The sequence below is a fragment of the Gymnoscopelus microlampas genome (genome assembly GCF_963454915.1).
Source record: "Gymnoscopelus microlampas genome assembly, chromosome: 13".
Lineage (NCBI taxonomy): Eukaryota > Metazoa > Chordata > Actinopteri > Myctophiformes > Myctophidae > Gymnoscopelus > Gymnoscopelus microlampas.
This window is the reverse complement of record NC_139950.1, coordinates 4,428,243-4,438,718: the sequence shown is the minus strand read 5'-3', so window position 1 is coordinate 4,438,718 and position 10,476 is coordinate 4,428,243. Positions and strand designations below refer to the sequence as shown.

The following is a 10,476-nucleotide window of genomic DNA, read 5'->3' as shown; positions in this document are numbered from 1 at the left end:
AGCTGTTGCCCGATGCCTCTCGCCTACCGACCTTAACCTGCGAGAAAGCGCTGTGTCGGACACGGCGGCAGAAGCGTTGGAAGAGAAATCCTCCTCATCGGAGGCTTGGAGGGTAATAGTATAATCCATTGAGGTAAGTTATAACAATAAGTTTACTTTGCGTTTGCGATGTGCTGCGTTACGAAGAACAATGCACGAATGGCAGGCGGACCTGGCAGGTTTAAATACCCTCACTTATTGGTAGAAGGGGTGGAGTTCAGGGTGGAGAGCGATTAGTTACCATGGCATCGGTGCCGCTGTGAGTGGCAAAGGTGGAGCTATGCTCGGTTACCATGGCGGATAAGTCGAGGGAGGAGTTGACTCGGTTACCATGGTGATCGATCAAGCTTGTAACCTAGAGAGTGAGCTAGGAATGGAAATAGATCATGGGAGTACAGTAGAGTGAGGGGCAAGGTTAGTAACAATCTCATTGTTTGAAGGCGTAGTCTTCCTCCTGAACATACATTGTACCAACTCCATTAAAAAGGTATGTATGCGTTGCATAGCAGCTTTACGTAGAGTTACGTGCATGTTATTGAACTGTTCCACATCGATGGCACCAATGCAAAAATCCAATGACTTAATAAAAATGAAAATAATGAAAATACAAATGACAAGGTTGTTGTCTCAGACAGACAGGTACAATAGCTTATCAATTAGCAGCAGTTCCAAAGAAAAACAACGTGCTTATTATCTAAATGTGCAGGTAATATGCATGTACCGTTATGCACCATTATGTTATTTAATAAATATAAATAACATTCATAAGCAACCAAAATGCATTTCAACACAAACACAACGGACAGCATTGTTCAACTCTCATTATCCAGTGTTTTAGGTGGGTTTTACCTACCTAAGAAATAAAACACAGGATACGTAGCAAGGGCTTAATTGATTTTAGTAGCTTCAGCTGCTTAGTACTGACTGAGCTAATCAAGCCCACCAGCATGTGTAGACAACACAACAAGGCTGCCCATAGCAGATGCCTGTTCAAAAACTAAATAAATGGGGGCGAAATGGGGGATATCTAAAAACAAAGAAAATAGTATAAAATGTACCCAAAGCATATAATTGCATGTGTACTACACTGACACTTTATATCGGGTAGGGAATGTGTGATGAGATATCCTCGGCTCGGACCTGACCAACAGTTCTTAAAGATCTATGGCCTCGTATAGGCTATAGACCAAGTAAAGGATTGAACCTGCCCCAATTACCCGCAGGCCTAGTGGACAAATGGATAAAAGAAAATGTACACACTAAATTTGGAGACAGCAATGTTACAGAGACGTCCCTATATGGACATCTCCATAATAGGAAAATATAGCTGACGAACAAAACGACTATGCTCTAGGGTCGTCCTTATATGGCAAATATTAATTTGCCGCTATATAAGGCTGAGCCGACGACATGCGATTGAGTTCCAGGGATATATTCAGTGTTTAATCAATATTGAAACTACAAGAGAATAGGACCCCTTCGAAAGAAGATCCACAACTCAACCAGCCCAATACTGTCTGCAGTTACTCGAGCTTCCCCGCAAAGCGCTAATTCAGCTTCTTGTAAAATACCCTCTACGAGGATACCCGCCCTGATCAGCGGTGTCAGGGCCATCTGCTACCAGCAGTTCAACGGGTGCAATACGTTAGTCCGACAGCGCATTCCTCCGACAGCGCAGTGCTCCGACATTAAACAGTAAACCCGAACCAAACCCGCACCCTAACCCTAACCGCACGCGGATGCCACATAGTCGGAGAAAAGGTCTGTCGGATTAACGCATGCCTCCCCAGTTCAACAATACTAGAACTAATAACTACCCACATTAGTTCTCCCCAACAAGGAGGCTTGCAAGATAATCCACTGGAGGTAGAGTTATAATGGTCGTCCCCAGCACAACATGCACTGCATGATTTACACTGACTGAGAGACATTTATTTTATGACGTTAAGTCCTTGAAAGTAAAAGCACAATGGACCTAAAAGAAGTTCTTCAGGTGCTCGAGCAGCTTGCTCCTCTGTCACTGGCCGAGTCGTGGGATAATGTCGGCCTATTGGTGGAGCCAAGCAAAGCTCACCCTATCAAAACCATCCTGCTGACCAATGATCTCACAGAGTCTGTCATGGAGGAGGCAGAGACCATGGGCTGTGACCTCCTCATCTCATATCACCCTCCGTTGTTCCGGTCAATCAAGCGGTTGGTTCAGAAAGACTGGAAGCAGCGATTGGCTGTCCGAGCCGTGGAGGCGGGTATGGCGGTCTTCTCCCCTCACACTTCATGGGATAGCGTTAAAGGGGGGGTGAATGATTGGCTTGTCGGGGGACTCGGTAGTGGCCAGGTGTCAGTGCTGAATCAAGCCTTTTGTAGTGCCCTACAGAGTCACAAGCTGGAATTCACTCTCAGGAGTGCAGTGGAACTGAATACTATCACTGAAGAACTAAAGGCTGTTGATAGTGGAACCCTGATACAGCGTTCAGTAACAAGTTCAGACAGCAGCAGTGTCCATGTCAGTATTACATGCTGTGACTCAGCATTGACTCCCAGTGTACAGACTCTGCTACGACACACTAGCCCCAGCCAGCCCCTCAGCATTCTACAAATACAGAAGCCTCCTCTGCCAGGCCATGGTCAAGGACGACTCAGCATTTTGGACCAGCCTGTAACTGTGGGAACGGCCATTGAGAAAATTAAGTCCCATTTGGGGATGAAACATCTCCGCCTGGCTCTCGGTGTGAGGCAGACGCTAGAGTCCACTGTGTCAACTGCTGCTGTGTGCGCTGGATCAGGCGCCTCAGTGCTAAACGGCGTCCGAGCAGACCTCTACATCACAGGTGAGATGTCCCACCACGAAGTGCTGGATGCCGTTGCTAAGGGAACCAGCGTCATCCTCAGTGACCATAGCAACAGCGAGCGGGGATTCCTGGCTGTGTTCCGGGAGAGGCTCGCAGTGCGCCTGCCCGACTCTGTGACTGCGGCTGTGTCACAAACTGACAGAGACCCACTGCAGGTGGTGTGACTGGGGCTCCAAGATTACTTTTTGCTAGTTAAATCTGGAGAAACTGCCTAGGCTGCAATCACTTTTCTTAGAAAGGTTGATTGACATCTCTTATAGACTTTGTAAAGTTAAATCAAAACACGTAATTCCAAATTGTCTGCGTATATTGATAATGATTTCAACACTCTTATAGGCTCTTATAGGCTGCAAGTGTGGAAAATAAAACCCTTTCCACACTTGCAGTATTCTTGTATTTTAACCTTATTTATTTATTCATTTCTTAATGTATTTATTCATTTATAGTATAAATGAATAAATGTATAATACATTTTATACAATGTAGCCTATGGCTGAAATACAGTTATGATGGTCCACAAACCCAACCCGAAGTGAGAAATGCACAGAATGAATGTTTATCAAAATAGTAGTAGGATACATTCATTTAGGCTCCTTTGCGTCTTATAGCGCAGCTCAACTGCGGAAGGCACAAGCTCACACACAGCCGACCAAGGCTACTGCTGCTAGTTAGTCTACATATGTTTTATTAAGGAAGATTGACATGTCAATGTGTTTGGGTATAGCCTACATCTTGGTGCACACTGCTGTGATGATATGGCTATAAATCGGCCAGTTTCAGGAAAGATATGTACTCACGTTGGCTGTTATCGTTTACGTTCCATTTCCACCATTCTAATGGATTCCAGGGGTGTTAAACATCTCTGAAGTAGCTCCATTTATTTTCCTCTGCGAACGGGGACAATAGCCTACTTGGACATAACTGTGTCACTTCAAAGTGCAACTTTTTCATCATCCACCTTTGTGCAATAAGCCCGAACAGAGCTACAATAGTGTGACAACTGCCAGCTATAATCTAGTAGGCTACTGTAAGTTTACATCAATCATAGCCTCTCAAACCCAGATACATTGCTACCGCGCGTAATGTGCCGTCGCCTACCTACCCAAAATAACAGAGATCAACGCGCTGCGTCATGGCGTGTCGACAGCTTACAGATCTGATCTTTTGGGCACATAAACAACTAGAAAAAGTGCTCCTCGGAGCACAAGTCTCCGCCAGGTCAGGTAGATTATTGTGGCCTCCTGGTGGCGCTGTAATAGGCTAATGTGAAAAGGGTGCCATTTCTTCTTAGGCCTTGCACGACAATCGGACACTGCATTCATGATTTGAGGCATTTTGTTCCATAAATGTGGTTTGCTAAATTAGACCTGCTGGTGGCACTATAACAGACCAATGTGAAAAGGGTGGCATTTCTTCCTCGGCCTAATGGGAGTGTGCATGCAAAATTCCACGGAAATCGCACACTGCGTTCATGATTTGAGGAATTTTGTTCAAAAGGGACCCATCCTGCAAACTTTGGAAGCCAATGTTAGCCAAGTAGGATGGAATATGAAATATCGGACACATCCATCTTGATCACATTACTATAGAGATACTGTGTACCGATGTGCGTGATTTTTGGACAGAATCTGAAGGAGTAAGAGCAAAAAATGTGTTTTACAAAACTCAGCTTCCTGGTGGCGCTCTAAAAGGAATATGTAAAAAATGCAGGGCAAAGGTTTTTCCTTGGCCTCTAGGGAGTGTGCGTGCAAAGTTTGACGCAGATCGGTGCAGTTATAGCTAAAAGCGTGAATTGGCTTGTTATAGCGCCACCATGAGGCTGATGTGAACGTTTTCAAGTGGCATTTCTTCCTGGGCCAAGTGGGAATCTCTGTGGAAAATTTCACAGAAATCACATGCTGCGTGCATGATTTGAGGCATTTTGTTCCAAATGAACCAATCCTGCATACTTTGGAAGCCAATTTTAGCCAATCAGGATGGAATATAGAAAGTCAGACAGATCCGTGTCACATGGCTATAGAGTGTGTACCGATTTGCGTGTTTTTTGGACAAAATCTGTAGGAGTAATAGCAAAAATGTGTTTTGTTAAGTCGGCCTCATGGTGGCGCTATGACAGGCTGATCTGAAAAATGTGGGGCAGAGGTTCTGCTGTGTCATCCAGGGAGTTTGTGTGCGCAGTTTCACAGCGACAGGGCCAACGCTGGCGGAGATTAGCTGCTCGCAGACAGAATGACGGACACACACACGGACGGACGGACAGGGGGCAAAACATACTCTCTCGCCATGCCTTTCGGCCTGGCGGAGACAAACAGGGGGCAAAACATACTCTCTCGCCATGCCTTTCACACAAACCAAAGACTAGCAATGTCTTTGGTTTGAACAAAATACATAATTGAATGTTAAATGAGTTAAATAGGTCTAAATACGAGCTAAGTAGATCCTAATAAATAACAACACCAACAAATGTGTCATAATCGAACAATGTTTATTAAACATGTCAAAGTGAAACAGGTGAACATAATCTATGAAATAGTCTGGTCAATGGAACAACAGGAGGACAGCCCTCTTTGCTCGGCTGTTCCAAACGCCAGCCGAACAGGCCAACAGTCATAACAAACCAATTATACAGTATAATTGGTTTGTTATGACAGTACATAGGAAAAGTAAATGTCATACTTATATTATCCTGAACATGTGTATAAACCTTTCATGAGTGTAAACAGTAAAAAAGCAACAGTAAAAAAACAAGTAAAAAAAGAATAATATGTTGTGGGAGAATAGAATCGAACCAATATTAGTAAAAATGTATGGAGCTTACTTGTTGTAGTGACATGTGGATGTGCTGATGTGTTTTGAGGGGGTGCAATACGTTAGTCCGACAGACCATTCCTCCGACAGCGCATGCCTCCGACGTCAATCCGAATTGGTCAGTGGGACAGAGAAAATACAACGAAAGACAATGGATTAGCAGGCTAAGCACCGCCTTCCCAGAAGGGTTGAATATGGCCACCTCTTAAAATCTAAAATGTAGCCACTTAATAGAATAGAGCACTAGGTTGAATCAGTGAAGAATCTTACACTCTAAACCCCAAAACCTAACCCTAACCCTAAACCCTAACCCTAACCTTAACCTGAGTGGAGGGTGATTATGCGGGTGAACTCAGTGGAGGAGAATTATTAGGTGTAAAGAATCAGTGGAGACTTTTAAATACTAAAGCCTATACCTAAACCCTAAACCCTAACCCTAACCTGAGTGGAGGGTGATTATGCGGGTGAACTCAGTGGAGGAGAATTATTAGGTGTAAAGAATCAGTGGAGACTTTTAAATCCTAAAGCCTATACCTAAACCCTAACCCTAACCTGGGTGGAGGGTGATTAGGCAGGTGAACTCAGTGGAACAGAACCATTAGGGGTCATCAAAGAGTGGTGACCACTTAGGGTAACCAGAGGGGAATGATTACTGGGTCAACTCAATTTGCACACCTCTAAAACCCCCCCTGTAACCTAAAGTGCCCTTACTGGCAAACAGATCTTCACACCCACAGGTGTGAAGGAACTCCCCTCTTTAAAAAACAGCCCACTCAACCCTTCAAAGGGAGGAAGGGGAGGGAGAATTAGAGCAATTAGAAAGATTACACCAAAATGAACTTTGCCTATCAATGCAAAGATATTTAGGACTTATAAAACTATAGTGATACAAAATAAAGATAACTAAGTAGACCTAAAAGCAGTTAAAGTCAGAACCCAACTGACCTAAGATAAAATAGTTAGAACAGTCCCCAATGATTAGGTCCAGAATAGCTCACTTGAACCTATCCACTTAAAATAGATAGAATTAAACTGAAAGGTTAAATGAAAAAGGCACAATTTAAATCCAGTTCAAACAAACTTCACTGTTTAAAGATATAGTAATCACAGCCCATTGGAATATATACACAGGAGGGAACTCAAAATTATACTTTCCCTCAAATTAGACTTAAACAATTTAAGGGAATAAAAGAAGATAAAGTTAACTAAAGTTAACTACTAAAGCCTATACCTAAACCCTAAACCCTAACCCTAACCTGAGTGGAGGGTGATTATGCGGGTGAACTCAGTGGAGGAGAATTATTAGGTGTAAAGAATCAGTGGAGACTTTTAAATCCTAAAGCCTATACCTAAACCCTAACCCTAACCTGGGTGGAGGGTGATTAGGCAGGTGAACTCAGTGGAACAGAACCATTAGGGGTCATCAAAGAGTGGTGACCACTTAGGGTAACCAGAGGGGAATGATTACTGGGTCAACTCAATTTGCACACCTCTAAAACCCCCCCTGTAACCTAAAGTGCCCTTACTGGCAAACAGATCTTCACACCCACAGGTGTGAAGGAACTCCCCTCTTTAAAAAACAGCCCACTCAACCCTTCAAAGGGAGGAAGGGGAGGGAGAATTAGAGCAATTAGAAAGATTACACCAAAATGAACTTTGCCTATCAATGCAAAGATATTTAGGACTTATAAAACTATAGTGATACAAAATAAAGATAACTAAGTAGACCTAAAAGCAGTTAAAGTCAGAACCCAACTGACCTAAGATAAAATAGTTAGAACAGTCCCCAATGATTAGGTCCAGAATAGCTCACTTGAACCTATCCACTTAAAATAGATAGAATTAAACTGAAAGGTTAAATGAAAAAGGCACAATTTAAATCCAGTTCAAACAAACTTCACTGTTTAAAGATATAGTAATCACAGCCCATTGGAATATATACACAGGAGGGAACTCAAATTTATACTTTCCCTCAAATTAGACTTAAACAATTTAAGGGAATAAAAGAAGATAAAGTTAACTAGAATTAAAATAAATAAGGGTAACCTTATTTATTTTAATTCTAGAAGTTAAGTAAAAAGAACTTAAAAGCTAAACTGGAGCCCAGAAAGAAACCTAACTCCTTAAAATTTGAAATAAATGAAAGTTGGAAACGGGATGTTTAAATATAAAGAAGCTAAAGTGAAAACTTAATTGGATAAAAAACCAAACAGCCCATATAAGGGTAACTTAAAATAGAGATAAAAGAATAAATAAATAGACAATAGATAATAGACAAAATAGGAACTTTTAGAATCAACACTTTGGTATGCGGTCTAAAGTGGAAAGACTCAGGGATTTGGACGCCCCTGCCATGCACAGCCTAGTGAACATAGCATTCCCAAAATATAATCCACATTATACCTTAGTCTTAGACATTCATTTAAACAAAACAAAACCCTTAAAAACAGACTTTCTTTCAAATGGAGATGGCGAATGCAAAAAATCTTTAATCTGTTTTTTTGTGTCAAGACGCCTTGACTGAAAACATTTTACTGAAGTCCCAGCAGAGATGTCCTCCGCTAAACCTATCCTAACCGCACGCGGATGCCACATAGTCGGAGAAATGGGATGTCGGACTTACGTATGCCTCCCGTTTTGAGGATATCCTTTCTACTGACGTCCTTACTTACTACACTGTTAAAAAGTGATTGGGTTTCTCTTTCATATGTGTACACTTGTGACGTTGTAGATGGCTTGAAGTAGTAAAACCCCTTCCACATTGACTACAAGGAAAGGGTTTAAATCCTGTGTGCACAAGGCTGTGGCGTTGTAGACTGGCTGAAGTATAAAACCGTTTCCACACTGACTACAAGGAAAGGGTCTAAGTCCTGTGTGTACAAGGCTGTGACGTTGCAAACTATGTGAGACACTAAAAGCCTTTCCACAGACATCACAGTGATAGGGTTTAAATCCTGTGTGAATTCTCGGGTGTTTTTCTAAGTTGCATGGTCTGTTAAAGCTCCCCCCACACTGGTCACAGTGGTATGGCCTTTCCCCAGTGTGAATTCTCTGGTGTTTTTTAAGGGTGGACATTTGAGAGAAGTTGCTCCCACACTGGTCACAGTGGTATGGTTTTAATCCAGTGTGGATTCTCTGCTGGGTTTTAAGGTGTGGTCTTTGAGTGAAGTGTTTTCCACACAGATCACGTCCATATGGTTTCTCACCAGTGTGGATTCTCTGGTGCATTATTAATGCAGAATTTGTTTTAAATTTGCTCCCACACTGGTCACAGTGGTATGGTCTTTCTCCGGTGTGAATTATTTGGTGTGTTTTAAGGCTGGCGTAGTGAAGTGTTTTCCACACTGGTCACAGCTGTGGTGTTTTCGTTTAGCCAAGCTTCTTTGTTCATTCACTGCTGGTAGGACAGGGAAACCAGAAGGAAGATGCAACACTGGATTGAAAAGAAATACAAGGGGAAATAGGTGAGATGTGGGGCAGTATACATTTCTTAACATTACTATATTCTATATTCTAGTGCATTTGATATGTTTTTCCAATGTGTATCACCATTTAGTCCAAGTGTAAATCATTCACTTTTCTTTGGCCTCAAGTCAAGGCTAGTTAAGAACAAAACTAGCTAACTAACAATGAAAAAATAAGACATTGCAGTCATAGCCAAACAACATATTACAAATCAGTAATAATAAGAATAAAAGAAGTAGTAGAAGTAGTGCAACACATGAACAAATTGTGAGATATTAAAAGAGACAACCTACAACTACAACCTGCAACAAAGCTGAGGTGGAACCACTAACTGCTTGAATGATTGGCCAAAGAGGAGAACAATAGAATCATCTCTCCACCAATCACAATCTAACTCACTCTTTAGGTTTAGTATTCCCTTCATTATCAAGTGTGAACATTGATACAAAATACAATTGTAAAAGTTAAGTTAAGTAGGAAATAATACATACATATTATTAATACACTGAAAAATAAAACAAATACTACATTTATTAATTTAGGCAAAAAAAATCCTCAGTGAAATAATTGACAAGGCAAATATTTTGCTAATCATCACTTTCACAACAACATACAATTATGAAGTGGGATTTTCCATTTAGGAGAGAAATAGAGAATATAAATATTGAATCCAATATTGCATATTAAAAAGCTAGCAGGATCAATTATTGCATTAACCTATGTAAATTGCTAGTATTGTGATGGATCTGATTTAATGTGAAGATTCTTGAGCATTAAAAACAAACAACATAAAGACATAACATCCATCATTTTATTTTCTGGTGTGAACATGAAGAATAACATAAAAAGATGGCATATAGGCTAAGTAAGACCTAATGATTAATACCAACCAAGAATGTGTCTCAATTTATGAAGTGAGGTCTTCTTTTTTCCTGAAGAGAAGGAACTGGATTAAATATTTAAAAAGGCAAACAGGTTCACCTTTTACATTATCCAGGTAACAAACAGGTTCACCTTTTACATTATCCAGGTAAATAATGTGTTAGATGAACTATAGAGAACTCAGTGGAGTAGCTGTTATTAGCATTAAACACTAGTAGAGAGAATCGTTTAGAGAAGCTGAATATAAAATAAATCAAATAGACAATGACTATGTCAGTAAATTCACCATGTGTTCTTTCACAAGTTATCCTGATAACTTGTTGGCTGGGTGTGAGACTGTCATTGATTGGTCTATAGCTTTATCATTCACATGTAATTCAGTCAAAGTGGTGCATAAGGATGGTGTTCTATTGTCATTAAAGGCCAGTCATTG

At 41.2% G+C, this 10,476-nt stretch overlaps 1 protein-coding gene across 1 annotated transcript; it reads left to right on the top strand.

Moving 5' to 3' along the window:
• Window positions 1–1,969: 1,969 nt before the first annotated feature.
• On the top strand, window positions 1,970–3,052 carry LOC311058252 (NIF3-like protein 1; the record flags this gene model as incomplete). The annotated part of the gene is made up of 1 exon (XM_084075632.1): window positions 1,970–3,052. Exon 1 carries the CDS (start codon window positions 2,009–2,011, stop codon window positions 3,050–3,052), a length of 1,044 nt encoding a protein of 347 aa, XP_083931758.1. The 5' UTR covers window positions 1,970–2,008.
• Between the last annotated feature and the right edge of the window lie 7,424 nt (window positions 3,053–10,476).